The sequence below is a fragment of the Myxine glutinosa genome, chromosome 9, assembly GCF_964187855.1.
Source record: "Myxine glutinosa chromosome 9, kmMyxGlut1.1, whole genome shotgun sequence".
NCBI classification, from domain to species: Eukaryota; Metazoa; Chordata; class Myxini; order Myxiniformes; family Myxinidae; genus Myxine; species Myxine glutinosa.
Window position 1 is genome coordinate 11,443,368 of NC_136269.1, and position 12,874 is coordinate 11,456,241.

A 12,874-nucleotide genomic window follows, 5' to 3' on the forward strand; every position below is an offset into this window, starting at 1 on the left:
CCAGAACAGACCCAAAATCTAATTGGCTTGTTTTTGTTGCCTAACCATCTCATCCACCAAGTTTTGTCATAAGTCGTCCACAACTTTTTTTTTTGAAATATCATCCTATATATCGTTTTTTTGGCTCTACCCTGGTGTTGGCTTAGCGGCTAGGGTGCCGGCTTGGGATCCTAGGATCTTGGGTTCGAATCCCGGTCGATCGCTGAATTAACGCCAGGGAGGTTGACTCAGCCTGTCATCCTTCCGAGGTCGGCTAATTGAGTACCAGTTCACTGGTAATTCCCTGTTTGTCGTAAAAAGGCGACAAACAGGGTTGGCATCAGGAAGGGCATCCGGCCGTAAAACATTGCTTCAAAAAAAGGGGACCAACAAAAACAACAACAACCACGGTGCCCGAAAAAGGCCAACCCCCGCTTTGCGGGGAAAAATGGCCTCTAAAGGTTGTTTTTTTTGTTGTTGTTTTTTTTATTATTATCGTTTTTGGCTCTATCACTCAATGGTGAGGAATCACTTTAAAGATTAAAAACTTGTATCCGGATCCAGATTCGAATATTCACCAAAATTGAATCTATTCTGGCTCAGTTAGCACTTTCTCCAATGTAACAAGAACTGAATAACATTTTCTTACTTAAAAATTTCACTATGGGTGAGCAAAGAGGTTCCTTCAGAAGAAAATGTGAAGGAACATAGTTACACTGCACTGCAGCGGGAATGTCTACCTGCATCACACTTTCAGTGATCACTAACCACGTGATACATTTTTAGCACCCTTAAATTTTTTGGGGTCTTTAAGGGTTTTGAGGGTTTAAGGGTTTTGGGTCTTTGTGCTTCGACCAATCAAATCCAGCATGACATGCACGAGACGATACCGCTCTCTGTTATTAAATAATGCCCACCAGCGCAGTGTCAAATTAAGAGATAACTTATTTGGGGGAAAGTTAATATTGATTTATATGATTTGGATTTGATTTTTTTTGATGAGGAAATTGATGAAATTTGATGAAATTGAGTTCGATTAGAGATGATAAACTTGCAAAGGACGCTGGGGGAATTTCAACACCGACAACTATTGGTGGTACATGGGACACTCAGTTTAACGTCTATCCATTAGACGAAGCCCACATTGAAACACCAGGGCGACTGTTGGCTTTTAATGAAGAAAGCAACAAACTGACATAACTCTGGTTGAAACGTCCTTTTTGTACCTTCGCCAAACATATTGTGCAAAGTAATAATTAAGGTAATTAATTAATGGGATGAACAATTTTACTTAAGTTAGCTATTTTCCATGATCCCAAGATGCACCACAACAAGCCAAACTCTCTAAATCGGCTTACCGGGCAATTAAATGCATCAGGTGGTTTGCCATTGCCCTCCAATCGAGACCAGAATTTGAATCTGCAATCCGCGGATTACAATACACAAACTCAGCCGGTTAAACTGACCCGGAATGCTCAACAACTGCTAAACAAAAGGCAATAATAAACAAACACAATGCTGACAACAGGTAGACTTACACGCAGGACTTGAAGAATCTGTTCTGTAGGAGCATCGTGCCTCATAAGGAAGTCATATAGGTATACGTAGGCGTTGGGATTTGAAGGGAATTTGCTGCTGTCTGTGTAATCTTCCAAAACAACACGTGCTTTGTCCCATTTTTCTTCAAATTCCAGCATCTGCAGGGGAGTCATATGAACTCGATATTAAAACAAGTTTCATTGTGCAGTCCTACTCAATAAGATTAATGCAGTGCATTATTTAACACATTTAGCCATGCGTTTGTCACATGCTTTTATTACCCTGCGCTCGCGAAGCGAAAAGCAGGGTTAGGCATTCGCTTGTTACGTGTGTACGTGTGGCGTACATGTCTGCATCTTACTATAATTCACCAAATGTCCGTCCGTCCGTTCGAAGGTACCGCAAAAACGGCTCAACCGATCGCAACGATATTTTGGGTGGGTATTCCTGGGACCCCTGGGAGTAAAATAGGCTATATTGTTTTTCCAATTTTCCAATTTTCCAGTTTTTCCAAACACGATAGAATAATATTTACCGATATGAACAGTGATGTGGCTTTTGTTGAAATTCTACAAATACTGTTTATTCTACGTACCAGGAGAGAGTAGATCGACTCCTGACGAACTCTTCCTATATAAAACGTGTGGCTCTGAAGTAACATGGTAGCGTGTGCAAAGCGACTGAGAAACAGGTGTAGCGGCCGCTTCCGTGTTACAGATTCGGTGCGCACTCTTCACACATAAATGTGCGACTAAGAAAGAAGACGTGTAGCGGCCGCCTCCGTTTTGCAGAATTCAATCTTTTTTCAAAATGGGCGCCATGTACTGTTTAGATATTGATGATTTGCGTGTGATATGATTCAACAGATGTTTATATAAATCGTTTAAAATCAAAAAAGCCTTCAATTTCTGATATTTTGCCTTTTCATTTGGGCCACCCAATTGTTAGTACCGTTGCTAGTTATTAAAATTTATTTTCTCGGCAACCGTTGGTCCGATTGACACGGCAAACTTGTCTCCTTTTATGTATAGGCTATGGGATGAAAGGAATGGAAATAAAATTTGCACTATCAAATAACGAGCTAATTCATCGCTATAATTTCCTGTGTAGGACGTCGTTGTATTGTAATTTGAGCAGTGCTGTAGCCAGCAGAACCTGTCAACGCAGATTAGATCGAGGCCATGCATCCCACGTGCGATCAATTTACATATCCTTACATATTTACATATCCAATTTACATATCCTCTAGCTCTTCCACGAGCCTAGATCATATTTAAAACAATTTTTTTATCAACAACTTCAATTTGCAAATCTGAACTTTGAGCCAATCCGGGGCCTGGTAAATTTTGCCAAAATTTACTGAACTGGATCCGAACCAAGTTTTTGCTTCTCAGTCCCTGCACTACTTTGAACCTTGCAGGAATGCATCCTATGATCATGTCAAGCTTGACTATTCATGAAATGGACGTCTGCATTTGGAAAGATGATGCCGTGCGTCATTACCAACAAAGTAGCCTGGTGTTGGCTTAGCGGTTAGAGTGCTGGCTTGGGATCCTAGGATCCTGAGTTTGAATCCCAGTCGATAGTTGAATTAACTAACGCCAGGGGAGGTTGACTCAGCCTGTCATCCTTCCGAGGTCGGCAAATTGAGTACCAGCTCACTGGTAATTGGGGCACTGCATCAGCGGCACAAACGCGCTTCCAGAAAAAGATGCAACCAACAGCCATAGGGCGCATATTAAAACAACAAGCACAAAGTAATAGCTACCAACTCTTTGATAAAGGACATCTTCACGTTGTGAAATACGAAGCTTGTGCCAAGTATATTTACATGAGAGCCAGATATACCAGGCTAGACACTAACTCGTTCAGGTGGTTCTGAACACCGATGCCCGATGGGAATATCATATCTGGGGCTTGTGAATGGACATGGTAAGTTTAAATTTAATTTTAAAAAATGATGATATTTACGAGTAATCATATTTGTGCTTGTGTGTCTGCCACTGCTCACTGATAGTAACAGGAAATGTTAATAACTCGACACCTCTCAGTCTCATCCACAGATATTTCTCGTATTTCCTACATTTCCGTGAGTCTGATTTGCATCCACGAACACAACAATTATGGTTAACCATCTAGAAATTGCCTCTCTTGCTTTTAAATGGTGAAAATTATGTTTAAAAGAGGATTTGAATCACACATTTCTCCCTAGCAATGGCAGGTTAAAAGAGTCCGCGCTAGCGGAAGTGACTCACTGAAAACGTACACAGCGCTTGCACGAAAGGGCTCATTAGCATTCGTACGTCATTTCCAAAGTCCCGTATTAACCGGGTAAATAGTTCATACCTCCACATATTTTAACAAAAACACATCCCAAATTCCAGGCCATTTCACGATATCTTCCAATGGTGGCAACGCTTGTTTAAAGTGATGCTGCATCTCCTTCATCTTGGCCAAGTCATCAGGTGAACCTGCAGAATAAGGATAAGCATCTTTCATTTAAGGTACAAATGCAATCATTTGTGTTTACTACTTGTACATCAACAAAACAGGATTGTGCAGCAAGTTTCAGAAAATAATTACAAAGCGAATGTGGAGTACATTTTGTAACTACCAGACAATAGGAAGATTAAAGTCTTTTAAAAAATACAAGAGAACCACATTTCAAAAAACTATAGCAATAGCAGTCAGAGATGCGATCGGTCCCCATGGACCGGCCCTTTCCCTCTTATGTCCGTGTCTCTGTGTCCCTCTCCAACTCTCCAACTCTGTCGTGGCCCTGACTTCGTGAAGGCAGGGGTACACCATGCTAGATGTGGGGGATATCTGGGTCGCTCCTGGGAGATCAATTGGCTGTCTCCATGCCGCAAGCTCGTTCAAGATAACTGTCCGGGGCTATACAACAACAACAACCATTTCCCCACACCACACCACCCACAACACTATGTGCACAACGACAACCTGCACAGCCCAGGTTTCTTAATACAGCCTGCTAGCACACCATAACCGATAAACCACCCAGCAAATCCGGAAAGGAGAAAATTACGAAACTATGACAGTTGTGATGTAGGAAGGAGTAGAAAGAACCCCAATGATGACGGTGTCGCTTTGACACATTGCTGGGAATGAGCTGCAAATCGGAGTCAATCACACTCAGGATTAAACAGCCCAAACACATTTAATGCTAGAGCTGACAGTGCAACAACAGCCAAGTTCAAAATAAAATTTGCAATGCAGGACTACACGATCCTTGTGAGGACAAACACACCTTGGAGGAAGCGCTGCCACACTTCATGGTCGAGCGAGGCTCTGTACGCCTTGAGGAGGAGGTAGACGCGTTTTGCTGCACCAGATGACCTGTCACGTCCATGGAAAGACTCTGAAGTGAGCAACTCATTTCGGGCATCTATGGGGCGTCCAGTATGTAGCAATGCCAGGGCGTGCTCCAGGCTCACCTGGATATGAGGCATTATTACATTAACTATTTACTCAATCACACCTTGTGTGCATACCTTTATCACAACAAATCGGCATAATCTATGGTCCCCCGCCTCTCTGACAAGGTCGAGGACGAGGGACATTAAAATGAGCTCTGATTGTCCATGTACTTTTGTGTGTACCACAATATTTTAAAAAACGTTGAACATTTAGCTTTCATATTGCAGATATATATTCCTCATGACATAATCTCAACCTGATTAAATCACGGCTGTGATTGGTTGAATTACGTTGCCATATCTACGTGATATTTCAAAAACCGTTTAAGATTTAGCTTTCCTGTTACACAGACACAGACATATTCCTCATACCACCCAAAAGTTGGGGGCCTTAGAGATATCAGCTCCATATTTTATTTAATACTAGCAGAAGTACCCGGCGTTGCCGGGCGGGGGAGGGGAACGGGGACGGGGGGAGGGGGAAGGGGAGGAGAGGGGGAGGGGGAGGGGAGGAGAGGAGAAGGAGAGGGGAGGGTGATGCAGGACACTTCCTCTTCCTCCCCCCTCCTCCCCCTCCCCCTCCCTCCCTCCCCTCACCCTCCCTTCCCCATCCCCCCTCTCCTCCCCTCCCCCTCCCTTCCCCATCCCCCCTCTCCTCCCCTTCCCCCTCCGCTCCCTCGCCCGGCAATGCCGGGTACTTCTGCTAGTTCTATATATTTTCAGTTCAATGGTCTGGCGGCGAAGATGGAACATCACGTGATCGCTCTGAACGAATCAGCGAGCTGCTCTGGCACATGCTGAGATTCAGTGTATAATGTTCCTCGCTGAAATGCGCTGAGGTAAATATGAATAAAAAATATGGATCTCGTCAAATATTTTTAGGTAGGCCATGTCCTTCCCAGGCTCAATGGCCAGGTCTATGCCAAATATCAAGTACGTGAGCCTCTCCGTATAGAAGACTATAGGTAACGCACAAACAAACTGTGTTTTATATATATAGATACTGTACCAGCAAAAGTACCTGGTACTACAAAAGTACAAAAAAATATGCAATTTGGTGTCTGTCTGTCTGACGATTTTTGACCATGGTACAATCAGTCGTTACTTATCCAATCTCAACCAAACTTGACAGGGGGAGGGGCTAAGGGTCACACAATGAAGAATGAATGAATGAATGATCATTTTAAGGCCATTTTTCCCCGCTTGAGTGGGGGTTGGCCTTGCAGGCCCCATGACCTCATGGGGCCCTGTTTGAGGCAATGTTTTTATGGCCGGATGCCCTTCCTGACGCCAACCCTTAGTCGCCTCTTACGATGCGCAGGGATACGGTGTACCTATTCTAAATCGGGGTACACACCGGATCATTCATCCCAGCAAGCTGGTACTCAATTTGCCGACCTCGGAAGGATGACAGGCTGAGTCAACCACCCTGGTGTTAATTCAGCGATCGACCGGGATTCGAACTCAGGATCCTAGGATCCCAAGCTAGCGCCCTAACCGCTAAGCCAACACCAGGCAGGCTCACACAATGAAGGTTGTAGCAAATTCATTTGCCCCACACCAAAGGGGGTTTCCCCACCAAAGGGGGATTCCACACCATGAGGGCTGCATGTTAATGTGTATATCCATGTTAAGATAGCTTTATCATGGCGTTTTTCCAAGACCACTTCTAATAACAAATGTAACAACAACACTAAATATAATAGCATAATATTAACGTTATTACAAAACAATGTTAGTATTAAAAATATCCCGTCTCCCCAAGGGATGTTTCCTCCGTGAACAAACGCCATGTTAACGTGTATAAATAGTGTCCTGTCCGTAGCCGATGAACATCAGCCTAGGACCAATAGGCAAAACGGTCCTCAATTCCGAGTCGAGTAGCCAAAAATTGGCGGTTGGTCCGTCGCGCGCGGGTTGAAGGAAACAAAAGGCTTATCTGAACTGAAGCACACGGGCTTATTCCTGAACCCACAAAGAATAAACAAACACAACTAATGAGAAATGCCACACAATTAATTTAATGAGGTAGATCAAGGAATAAAAATGAAAGATGAGGTAAATCTTATATTTCCTACTGTGAGACGTCTCCACTCAGTCACAAATACAACACATAGGGAAAAGATAATGAAAATAAAATGTTTCTTTTAGACGGCCAGCACTCAGCTTTGGCCTCAACGAGGACTTTTAGGAGCTTGGTGGTCGTTGAAGCTCGAAGCCCCACAGGCGGGAAGCACGCAAGATGGCCGCAGAGCCGCGCGCCTCAGCGGCACGAACGTGAGGTACTTTGTGAGGGCGGTCCTCTTTCGGGTCCCTCTGCTGCCCGGGGAAGCATAACGCAGACCCAGTCCACCACTACCTCAGCAGTGCCAGAAAAATCCCTCAGAATCCTGCCGACTCGGCAAAAGCGATCGTCTCAGGTGCACACACACAAAAGAAAAGACACAGCTCCTCCACAAATGTCTGTTTCTCTACAAAAACGCACTCCGAGAGAGCGAGTGAGACGCGCTCTTCTTCCTCTCAAACCTTTTCTCCCGACGTCATACCGACCAATGGCCGAGCTCTATTGAATCACCCCACGGTCTTCTCGCCCAATCATGAACTTCAGGTCGTGGCCTGCCGGCTGTGCTTGGCATGAGCGTTAATTAAGGCGGGGCTTACTTTGCCAATCAGCAATGTTCGGGTTTTGTCGGCGGTTGTGCTGGTTTAATGGAGGCTTTGCATGGCTGGCCTTGCGGTAGAGGCAAAAACGTAGGGAAAGGCAACAAAGGAAAAAATCACATACTGGGGAAAACTAATCTTAATCCCTAACTAGTTATCACAGCTTCACCCCTCGTGCGAAGACACATAAACAATCTTACGCTCCAATTTCCCTACTAAAATACATCGAGATGTCTCCTACGCGTCCACGGTCCATGCCATAACTATGCAATCCTATCCTTACTATGGGATTCCTCATCTACCCCGACAAACGTAACAATAGCTTATCGTGCCATTTCGTGGGAGCAGCCCTACCAGAAGTAAAAAAAAAAAAATGATAAACCACAAACACGTTGGATTACCTTTTGAAACAGTTGATACTGCTGTTTAACACTAAACTAAAAGGGAGAAAACCCGGGGTGTGTTCAGTTACCAAGCAGCTAGCTAGCGCTTGACAAGCCTGCCGTTCATCATCAACTGTTTTGGATGTCGCGCTTGCTCGAATGTTTAAACTAATTGGGGAGTGCTCTACATGAAAATTGGTAACTGAACACCCCTCTCTTCCCCCCAATGTTCTTGAGGCCCGGCCGTTGATCTACTGTAATCTATATATCCCAGAGAGGAATGACCTTTCCTGCCGCCCCCATAGGGGAAACGGGTGTACTAGTGCTTTGGAATACACACAATCTGGGTCCGTCATATACAGGGAGTTTTAAAAACGGATGGTTCAAATCTTCGGCTTTCCTACAAGTATCGCAGGTCCAGTACAGTAGAGTAGGGTAACACCCTATCCTATGGAGGTATGACTTAAAATGACAGAGCATATGGAGGGATGATAGCTTTGCTTAAATAAATAAATACAAAGATATAGGAATCGCTAATGTCTTAATTTTTTCAGATTTCACTTCAGATTTTGATGCTTATTTAATGTATGGAATCCGGTCTTCAAATCTGAATCCAGATTTCGATTTTATACTTTAATTAGTCCATGAGAGTAGATAGTGTTTCCAAGGGAAGGCATTTTTGAATAGGTCAAAACATAATGGTGGCATAAGAACCCAGAGATGTGACAGAGGGTTGACTATGATGGCACACCACCATTTGGGTAAGGCTTATTTTGTTTTTTTGATAAGAGCACTGTGTTAACCATCTTCAAAAGGGGGTTTTTTAAACACACCCAAACACCCAGTTTTCATTCATGCACTCGATTTGAGGTCGATAAGTATACATGCAAAGTTTGGGGCCGCTATGTTTCATGGTTTTGGAGTTATGGAGGAGACACGCATGTGTGTGCAAATACACAAACACACATTCACTGGGAGGTCTCCGTTCCACCTTCTGAAACCTGCATTTGGAGATAACGACCAACAACACATGCACACGTTTTATTATTATTACAGATAAAGGCTGCACCAATGTTGTGGCGTTGTTGGTACCCAGAGTTACCCAGGAAGTAACGGCACTTCCCCCATGCTCAATGGCTATGTTTGTCTCGTCTAACAGTCCTGTGTTGAGTGTCGAACATACAGACAAATACACAAGTGTTTGACATACGTGTGTGGCCGCTCAACCATGAGCCTTAGATTCTGATTAAAAACAAGACCGAAAGTCTAACAGTGATGTAGCCGGGCTTGTAAAATATTATAAACCACAAACACGTACGATTAGCTTTTTCAACAGTCGCTCATGCTGTTTGTAACATTAAACAAAGTAATTTGGAGGAATCCCGACATCCGTGAGGAAAGTTTTACTTGCAGACCTGAGGGAAGATCTACTGTAATCTATTTACCTCAGATGGGTTGGATTACAACAGGCTATCAAAAAAACGGAGGCGAATTCCTTACTTCAGCGGTTGTTAATACCGTACACCACTTCATTCCATTAACTTTGTATTCTCGACATTCGGATTAAAGTGTTATGGTCATATTTACAATATTATTATTATTACTATTACGAAAACGATAGTACTGAAACGATACACTACTGTATTAAGAAACCTGGGCTTCATTTGTCCGAAGCGGCCCAAAGGTGAGGCATGAAGCCTAAGGCCTATACGTACCGTATTGTTTGAAGAGACGTAACGCTGATGCTTTCGATATTTGATGATCATTTTAACAATCGGTTTGTTTGTGCTTCACACTGAATGAAAAACGTAAAGGTAGAGCATGGCGATTGTGATATATGACAGGTTTGACGATATGTTAGGCCTGAACGGCATATAAATGAAATGGCGGTGTGTGCAGAGTCAGCCGCAGCACCGCCATAATGACATCAGACGTAATCACATCACCCAATCATGTGACCAGATCCTCAGCTCTGATTGGTATACATTTGAGGGGGCATACATACATACATACATACATACATACATACGGATGGACAAAAACTGTTCCAGACGACTTTGCCCTATGGGCTACACCGTAAAAACCTAACAAAACTGGCTCAGGTGTTCAGGATATAGCAATTTTGGTTTTTGTAGTGGCAAGACAGAGATATCAGTGAATGGCTAAGCACTTAAGGACTACTCAGGTTGCATCCTCCAAAGGAGCTAAATATACTTATGTGTGTATAAAAAATATTGAACATTTTGAACCACCTCGTTATGATGATACAACCACAACCTCTATACGTTTTGAGGTAGACTGGTAGAGGCTAAAATACTGACCCTGACTTAAAAAAAAACTTTGCTTTACTTTACCCTCACAATATTGTCGCGCGAATCCCTCGGTTAATACCGTAGGATCGCAGATGGCCCAAACGGACTTCAATGGAGGCGACGATCAATGACGGATTCGACTATAAAAGCACTGGAGGAAGAAGGAAGAGGAAGAAGCGGCAAGCTCTTACCTGACGCCCTGACGGCAGCCCTCGATCCTGCAGGGAATGAACTCACACGAACACAGGATTTTGAATAGAAAAGAAAATAATACAAGGATTTATTTACAATAAATAGTGGGACAGGAAAATAACACGCCGGTAAATAAATGTCCTCAACCGGGACGTCCCCACACCAGACTTAACAACAGGACAAAGGAGGAGTCAATAAAATAAAACGTTCGTTGTGTATTTGTGAATGCGTCTTATCTGTCTCTGTCGTCCAGGCCCCAACTCGCGTCCGGACGCGGCTCCGTGCTTGGCGGGAAGGAAGCCTGTCCGCCTCGTTCACGCGCTCCGCTAGTCCAGCGCACGCCGCCAGGTAGGCCCCGCTCGCACACAGGCACCAGCCTCGCTCCAAGCACTGCTCCAAGCACCAAGCCTCCAGAGCACCAAGACCAAGAGCACCAAGCAGAACCCAGGGAAGTGAGCGCGAAGGAAAACCAGGGAAGAAGCCAGCCAAGAACTCCGAGCGCCAAGAGATCTCAAAGAGTCCAGCGCAGAGAGAATCCAAAATGCCCACGAGCCAGTCGTTTTGTCACTCGCCCTGTGACGTCAGCTCTCTCCCTCTACCAATCCGTGCCTTGTATCTTATTGGTCTTTCGCGCCTTCCGCACTGATTGGCCGAGGTGTCACCGGTCGGTGGCCAATCAGTGTGCCGCTCCTTCCACCTTCCTTTCCTGGCTCCGATGTTTGTCACCCACGGTGGCATACTACGTTGCTGGTGTCTGTTGCTCTTCCAAAGTCATTGTGGTGGGGGGAAATTATTTAATGTGTGCTCTAATGGACCTATCTAAGTGTCTATATGAGTGCGTTGCCATAAGGGGCACTGGATTGCCCACAGAGGGAACGACAAACGAGGGAATTTTACCCATAATCCCTGTACTAATTAGCATTCCCCGCCTCCCGCGGCGGGGACACAGATACGCACTTATTCCGACATTCGGGCTATACATAGAAATTACAGGTAGATTCCCTATCACGACAGTCGAGCACCTACCTATGCAGACCTACCTGGATCTAGATATTCCTCTACCCCCCCCCCCCTCCCAACCCCCCCCTGACATAACAATATTATTCAAGACCCATTGCTCACATGACTTCCCATCTTGTCCCCTCTGCTCTGCCATGGCATTTCCGTTCCTCATTCCCAAACCTTTTTTGTCCATCTATCCATCTCTTTCTCTCATTTTCAAAGGTACGCCTACCTTCAGGCGCATTTCAGTGTTCTGACTCTTCATCCTCTCAGCAAATGAACCAAACTGCAAAATGTCGCTTGATGGGTGATTAAGCATTATCTCAGCTCCAGCCTTCCATAAAGCCTGCCATCCACAAAGGCAAAGTCAAATATTAAATAAAATAAGCACAATTGCTGTTCACAAAACTCAAGAAGGTCAGCACTTTGTTGTAACAACCATGTTATACCAGACTCCATGAATATTTTTTATAAACCTATAAATTACAGCCTCGGTCTTGTTTTGAATTGATATTTAATAAGTGACAAGTGGGAGCACCATTATAAATGTTGCATTATGGTTTGGTGGTTCTAGATCGCCAGGTCCCTGCTCGGTTATCTGACAACAGTTTAGCGGTGCTTGGTCAAGATGGTTGGATCTACCTCATTATACCTGAAAAATTACATCACTCATGGATTTTAAACAAACAGTGTAAACAAAGCTGGAAATAACGGGAAATTTAGACTCTTCAAACAGACCGACCGACATCAGGGGTGTGTTCCGTTAGCAAGCGGATTGCGTGATACAAGCAAGCACTCCAACGGAATGGAGTGCTCGGTACTGCTTAAAAACATGGCGGCCTCCATGTAAACAGTGCTATCGTGGTACTCGAACAAATCATACGTCGTTTCGGGGAAAAGAAAATTGCGTCCAGGTGAACTTTTATCTCCAAACAACATGTCAATGGGGCGGCTCTCATTGGTTCAAACACACACATTACGTCACGTCTTACATCATTACGTCCTATCCCGACTCACTCGTATTGAATCATGGAAATCCCTTCACAATTTTGTCATCGTTGTAAGGAGGCTATTTCAGTACGTAACATGACGGATAGTTAGGTTTAGAGTAGTTAGCATTCGGGTAAAGGTTATTATGCCCAAGTTAGATTAAAGGATTTCTATAAGGACAACTACACTTACTGAAAGTTTGGGGTAGTTATGTATCGGAATAGCCTCCTTACGACGACAAAACCGTGGTCGTATCCATGGATTCAATAGGAGGGAATCGGGACGTAATGAACAAAGACGTGACATAATGTGCGAGTTTGAACCAATGAGAACCCCCAATTCAGTTATCGTTTGGGAATTTTTTTTTGCGGCCTGGCCA

General features: G+C 44.2%; 1 protein-coding gene across 2 annotated transcripts in view; it reads right to left on the bottom strand.

The window, feature by feature from the left end:
- The window catches only part of TAF1A (TATA-box binding protein associated factor, RNA polymerase I subunit A), a 41,159-nt gene that overhangs the window by 21,282 nt on the left and 7,003 nt on the right, over positions 1-12,874 (bottom strand). For both annotated transcript variants that reach the window (XM_068129586.2, XM_068129588.2), the window contains exons 3-6: positions 11,738-11,851; positions 4,787-4,973; positions 3,865-3,989; positions 1,518-1,676 (exon numbers count right to left, since the gene is read on the bottom strand). In XM_068129586.2, the coding sequence (XP_067985687.2) occupies positions 1,518-1,676; positions 3,865-3,989; positions 4,787-4,973; positions 11,738-11,851 (585 nt within the window). The remainder of the gene's footprint in view (positions 1-1,517; positions 1,677-3,864; positions 3,990-4,786; positions 4,974-11,737; positions 11,852-12,874) is intronic.